Consider the following 15,637-nt stretch of genomic DNA (forward strand, 5'->3'; position numbering starts at 1 on the left):
CCAGTGAATACAGACTACACAGAAATAGTTTCCATGATCTATTTATTCAACTTTACAGCACTATGTAAAGGTAATCATAATGGTTGCTCCCAGGTCAATAGCTGCTGGAATGAGATGCTGTGTTCAGAAGGCACAATTCATTGGAGAGATTTCATTTTACTCATAGATCCAGTCATGAGCACAAGATTTGAAATCAACCAGCTCTGTGGGCTGAAACCATAGCTTGATCTCCTTCTGAGCACTTTCTACAGAGTCACTGCCATGGATGATGTTCCTGTGAAGAAAGCCAATCACAAAATTTCAAAGGTGTCAGTTTTAGAAACTGTTAGTAACTTGTCTATATGGACAGGTCTGGAGAGTCATCTACTGCTGAAAAGCTAGAGCTTGAGGTACGACTCTTAAAAATACACACACACACACTTCACAAATAAAACGAGGGCCGAACAAAGTTCTAAACATAACCCAAACTATTAACCGCACCACCATGACATGATTATCATTTTTCATCCAGTTCTGATGTATAATTAAACCCCAAATGCTTTGTATAAGCAACCTTATTGGATTGTGTCCTACAAATTAAATTCAGCTTCAGACTAGGATTCTTATGCCTAACTACCTAAGCTTTCCAGAAGGCAACATGAAGTTCATCCTATGCCAAACTGGATCACTAAAAAGGAAACAGTACAGCCACATTAAAATAGCTTGATGTATCACAGACTTATTTTCTCTATACATAATGTATATGCATAGGTAAGAACATACCTTTCAAGGAAAGACATAGGTATCTGGTGACTTTGCACAATTTCTGTTCTTAAGCGTTTTTTAGTTTTTTATTCAAATGATGCTTACAATGAAAGCAGTAAATATACTTATCTTGTAAGTGTGGAAAAATATTTAGAAAAGTTAATTTTATAATAATTTCAGCACCAACCTTCCCACTTGAATGCAGAAGTCACCACGGATTGTACCAGGTTTAGAATCTGCAGGATTAGTCTCTCCCAGCATAACTCTGCCAGTTTTAACCACATTGAGACCTTCCCAAACCTACAAATAAAATAAAAAAATACATTATTCCGTATCCATTCAAGGCATCACAGAAAACTCACCTTCGGCACTTTGCAAGAAGACAAAGGCCTTCCCCACAAAGATCTAAATCTCTCTCAGAATCTGTATCAATTAAATTGCTAAAGGAAGACTAGGAACAAGAGAAGTTATAATTCTTTGTAAATTACATTTGTTTCACTGGTTATCTTTCACTGTGAAAAGGCATGAGAGTAGATAGCATCAGAATGGCTCCTGGTTACCAGAACATATCTGAAGGAAGTGAGATTTTAAAGAGAAGAACATCTGGCCTGAAGAACAATGGACACACTTCTTGTTAACACCAATCAAGTAAACAAAAGCTTATGGAGAGAAGATACTTTATTGCCACTCCTGAGTGGCTCTCACATAGATGCCACTTGAAAACCTCTAATGAAGTGGCCTGCAATTAGCATCTTTAAATAGTTCAGACTCCATGGAGCCAATTAGGCACAAAACAGTGAAAACTCAAACACACACACCATTATATTGGCTCACATAACTGTTTAAGAATTAAGGTAGAGACTTTCATAGTAGTCTAACTGTAAAGTTATCTGAAGTGCTTAAATCCCCTGGGCTGCCTTGGAAATCTCAACCAGTTACTACTTCACCTGCTAGGCAACTTTCAGGACTCTGTACAGCCCTCCTGTTTCCCTATAATCCAGAAACAACTATGAATGGCAGGGAATCCTAATGAAGTCATCATGTTCTATTCATGGGAAGTGGGGAAGGCTTTTCAAGTCAAGTTTTGTAAACAGACTGTTATATAAAAATTATTTCATAGCTATTTTATAAACCCCACCAGGAGTATTCTTCAGTTGTTTCATCTGCTATACAACTATTGTTGACATATAAACTAGCAGTTTTCTTCAAATTTCTTACTCCTGCACCACTTCCAGTGCAGCTCTACTAATGCAGGACTAGCGCAGACCGCCATTCAGAAGTGCTCTGGGCAGCACTGGATCATGTGGAAATTGTCTTGTTTTCTTTTACCACTTTATTTTATATATTGGGAGAGTGTAATTTTTTTTTAAAAAAAATTGTTTTTAAAGCTATAAAGTGTCCACAGATGCTAACAATTAAAAAAAATAGTTTATGTAATCAGAAGAAAGATACCTAGCCATGTCCTGCACAATATATATTTAAGTAAATAAAATGCTACTCACCATGGCCACAACAGGTCCAGAATTCATGTATTTAACTAAACCAGGGTAGAATGGCCGATCTTTCAGGTCAATGTAATGTTGTTTTAGAAGGTTTTCGGAAGCCTTTAAAGAAAAGTTGAATGTGAGATTTTGAGAGCAATGTTTTACAAACAAATAAAATTTAAAAAGAAGCAGCACCTCATTACAACATCAATGTAATCAATGATGAGATGGCTTCATATCAATCATGAAATAAATATCAACAGCAAGAAGTTTGCTTCTGCAAGCTAATTATGTTCGTTCCGTATTTTACATGCAGAACAATTTTCTTTATTAACTTTAACAAAGAATTTACATTGAGGCAGGTTCAATACCATGAGCTCTTTGTTAAACTATGATTTCTTCTTTATATTAGTTTATGGCTGTGGATTATTATGAATACAAGACATCTGGAAGATTGCATTTCCTGATGTAACCTTCCAGTCATGGTCACTTTTGCTTACTTAACATTAGGTTGAATTAATTTAGGCTAAGTCTGGTGTAGCTTCCTTTCAGTTGTCTCTACTCATATCAAACCATGACTACAACCTTCTGTTTCACAAGAAATAGAAGAGACCCAGTGTAGTTGTGGTTTGATATGACAAGACACAACTACACTGGGTCTCTTCTATTTCTTGTGAAACAGAAGGTTGTAGTCATGGTTTGATATGAGTAGACACAACTGAAAGGAAGCTACACCAGACTTAGCCTAAATTAATAGATTTCAGAGTAGCAGCCGTGTTAGTCTGTATTCACAAAAAGAAAACGAGTACTTGGGGCACCTTACAGACTAACCAATTTATTTGATGTATCTGATGAAGTGAGCTGTAGCTCATGAAAGCTTATGCTCAAATAAATTGGTTAGTCTCTAAGGTGCCCCAAGTACTCCTTTTCTTTTTCTTAAATTAATACAATTCTTTCACGTTTTCTGTTCTGTTCAGTTACATTCATGCAGCTTCATCCAGTTCATGGATGTGTGGGAAAATTTGGCCTGGTATGTGTATTTATATCTGAAAAAAAGTTACAATAAGCAGATCAACTCTTGTGAAGTCTGGACTACAGGTTTTCACTTTGCCAACTCCTTGATGTGAGAAAAACAATAGGGGAGAATGAAGCTTCTGTATAGTTCATCTTGATGGCTAGGATTTGCAAGTAAAAATGAGAGAGAAAAAACCACATATCGTAATAACAAACTGACTTCTAGCACAAAGAATTGCAGGGAGATGTGGGAACATTAATTAAGCCTCACAACAGCCCTGCCTCAAAGTGAGGGGGGGAAACTTACATGCATGAATTTCATGGCCACCAGGCGGAAACCCTTCTGTTCAAACCGTTTGATGATTTCTCCCACCAGGCCCCTCTGGACTCCATCAGGCTTGATGGCAATGAAAGTGCGTTCGCTATTAGAAGCCATTATCCTGTGAAAGGAAACGGGGAGGGGTAAGAGTACGGCGGCGACAACACCCCAGGTAGAGCCAGTTTTGCCGCTATCCTGTCCCGATTAACAGACATGCCCGAGAAGGGGACTTCCATCACCCAGGGAGTGGCCTCAAGGTCAGCAGTGCCTCAAGGGGCGAGAGGTGCCACCCAGGGAGGCCACTTACAGGGATTCTGATTCCAGACACGTGCAGGATCCACCCCTAGCCCCTGCTGGCCCCTTCTGCCTGGCCCCCGTTCACTCCCGCCCATGCCCCCTTAATCCTTCCTGCAGTGCCCCCCCGATTCTTTCCACTCGAGACCTCCATTGACGTGCCCGCCCCGCCCAGGCACGTGGTAGCTGGGATGCCCCGGCTCTTCTTCCCACGTGTCGGCCGCTCAGTTCCTCTTCACCGCATCGCGGGCCCGGCGAGCCGGCAGAACCCGGCGCAAGGGCTGCCGCTCAGGCCCCAGCCGGGCTCCCTGCTCCGCCGCCCCCGGCCGGCTCTGGAGACCCGGCCCGGCCGGTGGCCCCGCTCCCGCGGTCTGGCGGGCAGCCCAGGCCCCGGCTCAAGGGGCGTCGCCCCCCCGCACCCTCCTCCAGGTCTGGGCTCAGCCTCCTTCCCCCGCAGACCTGCCCAGCTCAGCCCCCACGCCGGCCTCACCTCCCTGGAGCTGCTAATGCCGCTGCTGAGCTGGTCACCCGCCTTCACCTCAGCGGCCACCGGGAAAGAGGAGGGGCGAGCCGGAGCCGGAGCCGGAGCCGGAACCCACCCTCGGCGGAGAGGGGCTGGCCTTCCTCCCTGCGGAACATGGCGCCTTCAGAGCCCGCCCTCATGCCGAGCGAGGCCTGCTGGTCTGGGGCTTCACAGAAACCTGTCCCCTCGCCGCCCCTCCCCAAGCCGCTGTGAGGGCCGCCCCCCGCCTGGCGGCGGAGCACAAGCCCTGCTGCTCCCAAAAGGCCTGGCTGCCGGGGATGAGAGAGACCCAAGCCGAAGGGGGTAAGGCCATGGCTAAACTAGGGGCGTTGGGGGAGCTGGCAGCTGCTCAAGGGTGTGGGGCCGTGGGGCCGAGGCTTTGGCCGGAGGGGACAAGTAGCAAACAAAGGGGGTGATGGATAGAGGCCAGACTCAGGGCGAAGGGTGCTAGGAACAGGGTAAAGGGGAACTAGAAACAAGGCAGTCATGGGATAGCCCCATTACCCTAAAAGCCTGGCTAGAAACTCTAGACATAGAGATTGTAGACTTTACAAAAACTAGACAAGCCATTTACAACACACACTGCTTCTCTACAAAAGAAAAAGGATACTAAACTACTACATGCCACAAGGGGCCACAACAGTGGTTCCCTTAACCCACCCAACAATATTGTTAATCTATTCAGCTATACTCTTAGCCCAGCAGAAGAATCTGTCTTATCTTCTATGTTCTTCTGCCCCGCCACCCCCATGAATATGATACAGTTCTGTGGTGACCTAGAATCCTACTTTCGACGTCTCTGACTTAAGGAATATTTCCAACACACCTCTGAACAGCATACTAACCCACAGAGATCTTCCTACCAACACTACAAAAAGAAGGATTCTGGGTGGACTCCTCCTGAAGGTCAAAAAAACAGACTGGACTTCTACATAGATTGCTTCCGCCGACGTGCACGGGCTGAAGTTGTGGAAAAGCAGCATCACTTGCCCCATAACCTCAGCCGTGCAGAACACAATGCCATCCACAGCCTCAGAAACAATTCTGACATCATAATAAAAAAGGCTGACAAAGGAGGTGCTGTCGTCATCATGAATAGGTCGGAATATGAACAAGAGGCTGCTAGGCAGCTCTCCAACACCACATTCTACAAACGATTACCCTCTGATCCCACTGAGGGTTACCAAAAGAAACTCCCTGAAAAAGCACAAGAACAAATCCGCACAGACACACCCCTAGAACTCCGAGCAGGGGTATTCTGTCTGCTACCCAAGATCTGTAAACCTGGATGCCCCATCATCTCAGGCATTGGCATCCTGACAGCAGGATTGTCTGGCTATGTAGACTCCCTCCTCAGGCCCTACGCTACCAGCACTCCCAGCTATCTTTGAGACACCACTGACTTCCTGAGGAAACTACAGTCCATTGGTGATCTTCCTGAAAATGCCATCCTAGCCACTGTGGATGTAGAAGCTCTCTACACCAACATTCCACATGAAGATGGACTACAAGCCATCAGGAACAATATCCCCGATAATGTCACGGCAAACCTGGTGGCTGAACTTTGTGACTTTGTCCTCACCCATAACTATTTCACATTTGGGGACAATGTATACCTTCAAATCAGTGGCACTGCTATGGGTACCCGCATGGCCCCACAGTATGCCAACATTTTTATGGCTGACTTAGAACAACGCTTCCTCAGCTCTCGTCCCCTAATGCCCCTACTCTACTTGCACTACATTGATGACATCTTCATCATCTGGACCCATGGAAAAGAAGCCTTTGAGGAATTCTACCATGATTTCAACAATTTCCATTCCACCATCAACCTCAGCCTGGACCAGTCCACACAAGAGATCCACTTCCTGGACACTACGGTGCTAATAAGCGATGGTCACATCAACACCACTCTATACTGGAAACCTACTGACCGCTATGCTTACCTACATGCCTTCAGCTTCCATCCAGATCACGCCACACAATCCATTGTCTACAGCCAAGCTCTACGATACAACCACATTTGCTCCAACCCCTCAGACAGAGATAAACACCTATAAGATCTCTATCAAGCATTCTTACAACTACAGTCCCCACCTGCTGAAGTGAAGAAACAGATTGACAGAGCCAGAAGATGTGCTCAAAATTACATCATCCACAAAGAGGTAATGTCAAGTGCCCGGAGGCCAGGGGTAGGACTGGTCCAGATTCTTTTGTTGTCATGTAGGAGAATGAAGCTGTGGTTGCAGTTTAAAAGTAAGAATAGTGAAAAGTGTAAGAACTAGGACTAGAAATCAGCAGGTCCTACCTCGTACAGCTGTGATTAGACCAATAGACCTAGCAGTCGGTTGCAGTTTATTAATTACTGTTATTCTTGCTGGGCTCTGTACAGATAGTGTAGAATAAGTATAAAATTAAAGAATTAAAGTAAGTTAAGTTTGGTTAAGGAGCAATGTATGTGTTGTAAAGTCAAGAAAGGCCCTAACTAGCCAGTAGAAGGAAAGCCTTGAAAATAAGTGATAAGGTTAGAAGGAATAAAGTAGGTAAGATGTCTGGTTCAAAGAATAACTAATGAGAGAAGCGGAAGTTTCTAAAAAGAAGGCCCCTGACATTCAGCGAGTAACTGCTTAAATTGAGCCACCATGGCCCTTCCCCAACCCACACTCTGGGTGTTAAAGCCAGAGGCAATGGGAAAACTGGTGACTAGCAAGAAGACAGGAAGGAAAGGCCTTGGGAAGAAAATAGGTAAATTCTTAAAAGTTCATTTTTAATATCTGCCTGACCACTTTGGAGCTGACCAATATAGGTCTAAGCATCTCTGGGTTTAGCCAGTTTGTAAGTATCTTGATCAAATGTTTATAAATGTTTTGTTTCTCTGTGGCTGTAGTAAATTGCTTATTGTTTAGGCCTTTTTAGGCATGTTTAGAGCAATTGTATAATTTGGCCTTTGCATTTAATAAAGGAATTTATAGTTAAATTAGTGTTTTGTGGTTTCCCTCATTAATATTAATAATTTCAAATATTTTTAGTAATTACAACACATAGAAAACACAGTTTCTACCCCTAGATTTACTCTAACCAATTACAGTTGTAATACTGCATAAACTTACAGTATTTAATCAGTTTATATTTAGTTGCTTTCAAGATTAATCCAGATTTCTATCTAATTTAAATATGTGATTAATCCAGTTACTAAATTATGAATTTGGAACTGCTGATTCAGTCACCTCAGATGTGGCAAGTATTGCATTGCTCCAGAAGAACCTGGTCTTCACTGATCTCCCTTTCTCGTTCATTTCTGTCTATAGACACTGGAAGGCAATTCAAAACCCTTTGACAACCTTCTCTTCTCTGGATGTATCCGATCTCTCCTTGAATTCTCAACTAAATTCTGGGAACCCTTCCTGTCTCAGTTTACCTGTATAATCTGAGCATTTGTATCCCTCCACAGATTACCGTATTTTATAATATGCATATTTCTGTGTCTTAATATAGTACATTGAGCTACATTGGCATAGATTACATAGTTTAGGAGTGTGGTCTAGTGAGGATCAAGACTCCATGGTTTCCTTCATCATTTGCCTCTGATTTACTGTGTGACTTTGTGCAAGTCACTTCTCTCTGCCTCATTTTCCTCATTGATAAAATGGAGATAAGGATACGTTCCCACATTTTGAAAATTGCTTTGAGATCTTTGAATGAAAAGTGCTGTTAAGTAGAGTGTTGTTTGATTATTTATTTATTTGTTGTTTGTAAAGCACTTTGAAGTCATATGATGCATACAAAGTGCAAAACATTTTATTACTCATTATTCACCCATTTGTTTTGCAGTGTCTGCTGATTTGTTTTCCCTGTTGTGCTCCTTTACAAATTTGAATAGCAAATTGGCTTATCTTGGTTTTTCTGTCTCTTCATTTTCCTTTTTTATTCACATTGTGGCATCAGTGTAACACTATTTTTCTTTTACATTTATTTTGAGTACACAATCACTTGTTATGGCCGTAAGGAAGATAATAGGAAAGTCTTTGCTGAATTTAAAGAAATATCCACTCTGATTTCACTAAATGTTCATGCAGACTTCTGTTGATCTTGCTGCTTAAGTTGATAAGGAAAAACTATATCAAATATAAGAGTACAAGGAGTTAAATCTTGAGCAAAGCAGATATGCAGGCAGAGTGCTGTGTTTGGGGCTGTTCTTTATGCGCCTGAGTCAACTCCTATTCAAGTTAATAGAAATACTCTCTCACTGGGGTAGGGGAGGCGATGGACTGGGTCCTGTTTGAGCATGTCATGTTTTAGAGATGGACCTGAGCTGCAAAGTTTGGATCCAAACCTGGAACTGAACTTTTCAAAAATATTTGGATGTGGGATTTTGGTTTAACTCATTATTAAGATAAGGACTAATCTGAAAGTTTGGATATGATCTCTTCCCCCTACCAAAAAACAATTGTTTTGGGAGCATCGTGGGTTCAGGGAGGTGGTTTAAGACACACTTAACTTTGTCTTTCTGATATTGCTCAGCCTGGTAAATAAATTATGGATTATTTACAATTATACATTTTGTTAAATATGACACTGAATTTCCCATCTTCCATGGAAATTTCTGAATGGAATTTGTCCTTTTTGAACAAAATTATGTTTGACCTACACCCTAATGATAAAATACAAATCTTGATCTGAAAATGCAATTTAACTATTTGTTTCTAGTTAATTTTTTAGTGTAATAATGCACCAGAAACATCAAAAAAGTTTGTTGGTTTGCAGGTGCACGAGCTAGTCTCAGTTTAATATGATGCGTAAATGACAAGGTAGCCATTAATCACTACTAGCAACACTCAGTTCCTTCAGGATTACCTCTTTAATAAGTATTTCACATACACTTCAGTGATTACCACAATGATTTTGTCTCCTAATCTGGTGGACGTACAACAGGGTTTGAAATGAGTTTCCTCTAGATCACATAATTGGATTACTTCTAAACATGAACCACAATTAATGGTACGAAGAACCTCAACCATAGTCACAGACAGATTTGGAAATGGATATTAACTTAGATAGTATTAAGGTAAAAGTGGTGAGAAGTGTTAGCTGTCAGGAAGAGTGTAAGGTACGTGTGGTAATATCTTTTATTGAGACCAACTTCTGTTGGTGAAAGAGACAAGCTTTTGAGACACACAGAGCTCTTCTTCAGGGCTGGGAGAAGGTACTCTTAGGGTACATCTACACAGCAATAAAAGACCCACAGCAAGTGACAGCATGGCTGGCTTGGGTCAGCTGTCTTAGACTTGCGAGGCTTGGGATACTTGAATAAAAATTGCATAAAAATCCCTGGCCTAAGTTTATCTATTTAAACAGAAAGGACAAAGTGTTTGTTAAGCCATTTTTAGAAAATGAGTCTTTTACTCATTTTACACAGTCTCATATCCACTGTGCTTAGTGAAGATGACTATGCCCATGATCATGAAGAGATTAGTAGGTAACAAAGGAAAGAAACAAGATGTGATGCTTTTCACATTTTTTTAACATTGTACATGCTATCGTGAGCGAAAGAAACAGTAATGTGAACTGAAAGATGTAGCTAACAGATCACGAAATGGTCCATCTAATACATTCACCATTAATACATTCAGTTGATTTTCGCAATGATTTTCCAAATATACAGATGTAGCCAAATTACAAAGAACTGCTTCTCCGTTGCAGTATGTGCAGCATATTTAATTCAGCCACTTCTTCCTATTGGTCATTTATGATAATGCACTAGCAAATTGGAGCAAGGTTCTACTTTCTTCTGGTTCCTCCCAGTGAAAATAACCATTTATCTCTTCCTCCTCAAAACTAGGAGACAGACTCTCCCACTACCCTTCCCTCTGGCACCCCACAGCCACAGACTCTGGAAGAGTACAGTTTTGGAGATAAGGCTATAGCAAGACTACTACTCATTCCTCTGAGTTTTTTCCAACACTCACTTTACTGCTATCAAATATTTTAAAAGGCAGATCTAAATAGCGTGATGTAGAAGCATCTATTACAGTCAAAGGAGCATTCTGAACAGAGACTGTGCTGAAATACATTGGTCCACTTTTTAAAGAAAAATTAAGTTTTTTTTCTAAAAATACTGATTTTCTGAATAGATTTAAATTGCCAGCGTCATTTTAAAAAATGGGTTTAATGCTTTCATCATGCTTGGGTATTGGACATGAAATTCTACTAAATTTCTATTGCTTAATCAAAGGCAAATGTTTATGTGCAGGTTTTGTTTTAGGAATGAGTGATATCAACAAGTTAGTAGCAAAACACAAGAGGAAATTTTGTTTCTAATGATGATTTGCAATGTTAGGGTGTTCAGATAATTATTGTTGTGTTGTGTTTTGCTTTTTAACTAACATCCTATTACAATTGAATAAATATGCTACTCATTTATTGCTGTATCCACTATTCAGCCAAATACCACTTCTGGCTCCTGAGCTGAATACAACAGTTGGACATTGAATACAGCCATAGCAACTCTGCAGGACGCTGAAAGGTTTGTGGCTAGAACTAAACTGCACTACTGGGACCTGTTTAATATTACAGAAAAACTGTCATATGAATAAGTTTAAATACAATGGGTAAAGTTTTAAAAAGCACGTTGACTACTACTGAAACTTAGGCTCCTGAGTTCCAAAGTCACTTTTGAAAAAGCTTATCCAAGCACAGTTTACTTTGCCATTCAAACAATTAAGGAAAGAATATATCTGAGCTGTAGTCAGTTGTTTGCACAGAGATATAATGCAATGCTGATATGCTTACTAATGTCAAACAGAATGCTACACTGAAGTGACAAGAGGTAAAGCTTACTGAGCAGCCCTTGCACATTAATCTTCTTTTCTCATAAAAGGCCATTTTAAAAAGCTGCCGTGCTAATCCTGCCTTAAAATGCTACATAAATGACTGATCCTAAGGTGGAAAACAATGAGTTTAAAGTAGCAATCTAGTTAAAACCCTTATTTTCAAAGGGAAGCTGTTGCCTATGTATAACTGCACTGCCTTTCTGGAGAGAAAAAAAATTGAATTTTTCCCATAGCTGTTTATCACAGTTTTTTAAATTACTTTTTGCTAACCTTACTTCTATATCATTCTTTAATTCCTGTATTTTAGGGATATTATGGATCTATTTACAGAGTTACTATATACCAAGTTATCCTCTGGGGGTTACAGAGCATTTCATGAAAGTTTATGCTTTGTGTTTAGTCGTTAATTAAAGATCCTTTCCCCTATTGTAATCCTCTTCTCTTGTCTACACACAGAGAGTTAGAAAGCTTCCCAATTAATAATTCAATAGCTTTTTAATTAGAGCAGCAGTTGTTAACACTGGTTACATGTAATATTCACAACACAGATTAGAGAGAGATTTCCACCAGTTTATACAGAAGTGCCTTGAAATAACTAAAGAATAATGGCAATAGGAACTGTTTCTGGATTCATAATCATTGGAATGAGTGGATGTTAAAAGTCACAGACCAGATTTTACTCTTAGGGCTTGTCTACACTGGCACTTTGCAGCACTGCAACTTTCTCACTCAGGGGTGTGAAAAAACACCCCCCTGAGCGCAGCAAGTTTCAGTGCTGTAAAGCGCCAGTGTAGACTGCACCAGCGCTGGTAGCTACGCCTCTTGTGGAAGTGTTTTTTTTTTTTTTAGAGTGCTGGGAGCTCTCTCCCAGCGCCTTGCCCCGACTACACTGGCCACATTAAAGCGCTGCCATAGCAGACTAGCCCTTAAATCCACTGATGAGCACAGCTTGTGTATTCAACCAACTCCTCAGGAGTGAACCACAGGTTGATCTCTGTCTCAGCACTTCCTGCAGAATCACTGCCATGAATGATGTTCCTAAGAGAAGATAAAGAAAGGTCATTAATAATTATAGAATTAAAAGCACAAGAATTTGCTTTTTAGAAAAACCTCTCTGGTTACTATGACTACAAGTATTAATAAAATGTACACGTAAATATGCAACAGAAGCTTCTTCTCTCATCAGTTTTGATCATGGGGGAAGGAGAAGGAAAGCCACGTCTCCATTTACATCCTTTGACTCCAGTCCTACATTGTCTAGTGGACCCCTGCATCTGGATGAAGTTAATGGGGGTCTTTCCATGTATAATCAGTTTGTAGAATCAGGGCCTGAATGTCCTTACAGGTTTTTCAGCAGTTAGCAAGTTTTTGGTACCAACTGTTATTTCCTAACATTCATTCTAATTTAACATTAAAAAATACATGTTGTTACAAAATGGCATATTCTTGTTTACCAGGACAGTCTTATAGAAAGGGACCAGGAGGCAAGTCATCATGCAGAGAGCTTATTAGTTTTCATAAAATCAGTAGGATTGTGTCAGTACTCAAATGGGAGACCTCCAAGAAAAAATGGAGGTTCTGTAGAAAGTATTTCAGGCCTTGTCTATATGTCCTTACTATAAGGTTGATCAAATTCCAACATTTACATTCTGCTGCTTGAATTCTTCCAACAGTTTCAACTGGATATAGTGTTCACATTACCAAACTTCATCATAAATCAATTAACTAAGTAGGTCAGTATGCGTATGATTAAAAACTGCTTTAGTTTTGATAAGACAGTTTCAGAACGTACCTGCCAACTTGAACACAGAAGTCACCACGTATGGTGCCAGGTTTGGAATCTGCTGGGTTAGTTTCCCCCAGCATTACTCTGCCAGTCTTAATCACATTAAGACCTTCCCACACCTTAAAAATAAAATCCATTAAGATTACAGAATCCAAACTGTAACTAACACAGTAAGAGTTGGCAATGTTATCCAAACTTGATCCCATCATGGTACAGTTGCTAAGTCCCCTTTTTCAAAGAATCTATGGGCAAGGCACAGAAGGATTAGAGTGAAACTGTCTCCGACAAGCTGTGGTCATTCACTGACTGTTAGCCAAAGCGAGAGGGTACTGAATAGCTTTAAGTGTAACAAACAGGTAAGCAATCCATTACAGAATTTCCTAAACACATAAAGCTTCATAGGGATCTCAAATACTTTAGAGGTATACACTCTCTTTACCAAAAAAAAAAAAAAAAGTCACACTTGTAGCAATCATAGGTTACAATCAACATCTAACACATATCATTACTTGAAAGATTAAATGTTTTGCTGTTCTTTTTTCCAGTTTGCTTATTTTGTGTATTTGACAGCACTTTGTGCAGTCAGTTTCCCGTTGTTTACATCCCTTACACCCCAGCACATTGCAAAGGGGAAAAGAGATGTTTTTTTTAAAAAAGAAAGATTTACTTGTAAAACCACAAATTAAAGGGAAACATGTTGTACCTGTAACTACATTTAATCAATTTTTTAAGTATTTAATTTCAAGTTCTTAGTGTCATTTTCAATATGTAACACAAATGAAGTTATGAACAAAAGATACATCAACTGCTTAGTTCTTCTTAGTTCTTCTTTATTTTTAAAAGCTTACCATAGCTACAACAGGTCCAGAGTGCATATATTTAACCAAACCAGCGTAGAATGGCCGATCTTTCAGATCAATGTAGTGTTCTTTCAGAAGGTCTTCAGAGGCCTGCACACACACAAAAAGAGCAGTTTACTGTAAGAACTTAAGAGTATCTTTAAACCACAAGAGATTAACCACAGAGCACTATTAATCCTTAAACAGATATGCTCTTTAAAAATAAGTGATTACAGCAACTGGCTAGATGTGTTGCTTGGTTTATATGAATTTAAAATTATTTCAGTACACAGTTTAACTCAGCAAGATTGTTTCATCAATATCTAACTACTTTTGAGAAGAAACCTCTTTTTGCTGTAGATAATCCATAGATGCCTATTAAGTGTAAATGGCATCTATAAGAATATTCCCTTTGGACTAAGGACATCAGTTTACTAAAATTAGGTTGCTCAAACTGTCAAAAGCATTTAGCTACAGCTGGATGCTGGAAAGTCTCCAAAAATATCCAGCCACAAAATTTGACATTTGATATTTCTGCTAAGATTTCATTTTAAAAAATTACAAAAGATTTTTCACCGAGTGGAGTACACTAGCCTGCTATAAGATTTCATTTCAAACATAAAGGAGAAATATAGAAATGAAGGAAACTCACTTGCATGAATTTCATGGCCACCAGTTTGAAACCCTTCTGTTCAAATCTCTTGATGATTTCTCCCACTAGTCCCCGCTGGACTCCATCAGGCTTGATGGCAATGAAAGTGCGCTCACAAATAGATGCCATCATCCTACAAGAGGAGAAAAAGGGACTCCGTATTCCAGGACCAGAAGGCAAATGCAGCCACAACAGAAATCTAGAAGGCATACCCACAATCTTTCACAACCTTATTGTGCTTATGTGCACTGAACTAATAAGTCAAAGAATATCCAAAAAGTGCTACAAAAATAAATGTAACATAATAGACCTATAAATATTGAGGAGAGCAATTAGTCCATACCAAGAATGAAAAGATTTTATATTAAGCGATAAATACAGATTGTATTGCAGGTCGGTGTATTCCAACATGCACACTGATAGGATGCTACCCTCAATTTAAGACAAAACAGGCTAACCTAAGAGCAGGTGTATACACACTTTGATCTATAGTTATATACACACTTTGATCTATAGTTATCTACAGCCAGTCAGTGTTGTAATGAAGTATGCTAAGAATGTGCGTGGTGAATGGAAGGTACGAAAGTCATACTGGAGTAGCCGATGTGTCATTTTTAGAGGCACAAGCTAACTGCTACAGTAGCTACACAGTCACTGTAGTTTACAATAGTCAACATTTTAAAAAACCAAAATTAAGCATTTTTCAGACATTAAAAACTAACCTCTAAGAATAGACACATTAAAAGTATGGTGCTTTCTGTAAGTATACCACAGACTGAACCATTTGAGAAACAACAAGCTAGTTATTCCAGAGCAGTTGTGAACGAGCTCAGAGGGCTTCAAATTAAAAAAAGCAATTCAACACCTCATAATAATGCTCCCGCTGCCAGTAGCCCTGGACAGACGGCAGCCCTCAGACCAACAGGCAGACATCTAATTACAACTCCTGCCCCCTGCTATTGACCCTGCTTGCGTCACTTGGATCATTCATAACCGCAGCTGCCCTGGACCCATGCAGCCCCCTCTCCCATGCCCCTTCAACCATCCCTCGCAGCGCGCGCCCCCTCTCACCCGCCTGCCTGCAGTCCCGGCCCCTGCGGCGGGTCGCGTGGTAGCTGCCGTAACGCCGCCGCCGCCGCCGCCCCCAGCCTC

The 15,637-nt window shown here is 40.5% G+C and overlaps 2 protein-coding genes and 1 long non-coding RNA gene across 4 annotated transcripts; 1 reads left to right on the plus strand and 2 right to left on the minus strand.

The window, feature by feature from the left end:
- Window positions 1–25: 25 nt before the first annotated feature.
- On the minus strand, window positions 26–4,497 carry LOC125621661 (nucleoside diphosphate kinase). Its single transcript, XM_048818783.2, has 5 exons — window positions 4,346–4,497; window positions 3,550–3,682; window positions 2,247–2,348; window positions 932–1,044; window positions 26–274 (listed from the first exon to the last, which is right to left on the minus strand). The coding sequence occupies exons 2-5, from the start codon at window positions 3,676–3,678 to the stop codon at window positions 157–159; spliced, it is 462 nt and encodes a 153-aa protein (XP_048674740.2). The 5' UTR covers window positions 3,679–3,682; window positions 4,346–4,497; the 3' UTR covers window positions 26–156.
- Window positions 4,486–8,929, plus strand: LOC142069034 (uncharacterized). The gene is made up of 2 exons (XR_012664901.1): window positions 4,486–6,543; window positions 7,687–8,929. It is a non-coding gene; the product is annotated as an uncharacterized LOC142069034 (long non-coding RNA).
- A 288-nt stretch (window positions 8,930–9,217) lies between these two features.
- Window positions 9,218–15,637, minus strand: LOC125621662 (nucleoside diphosphate kinase A). Of its 2 annotated transcripts, none has more exons than XM_048818784.2 (5): window positions 15,557–15,637; window positions 14,486–14,618; window positions 13,843–13,944; window positions 13,001–13,113; window positions 9,218–12,246 (listed from the first exon to the last, which is right to left on the minus strand). In XM_048818784.2, exons 2-5 carry the CDS (start codon window positions 14,615–14,617, stop codon window positions 12,135–12,137), a joined length of 459 nt encoding a protein of 152 aa, XP_048674741.1. In that variant the 5' UTR covers window position 14,618; window positions 15,557–15,637; the 3' UTR covers window positions 9,218–12,134. The 2 variants fall into 2 exon arrangements, with proteins under 2 accessions (XP_048674741.1, XP_048674742.1); XM_048818785.2 differs by lacking the exon at window positions 15,557–15,637 and adding an exon at window positions 15,208–15,339.

This window comes from Caretta caretta, chromosome 14 (assembly GCF_965140235.1).
Source record: "Caretta caretta isolate rCarCar2 chromosome 14, rCarCar1.hap1, whole genome shotgun sequence".
Lineage (NCBI taxonomy): Eukaryota > Metazoa > Chordata > Testudines > Cheloniidae > Caretta > Caretta caretta.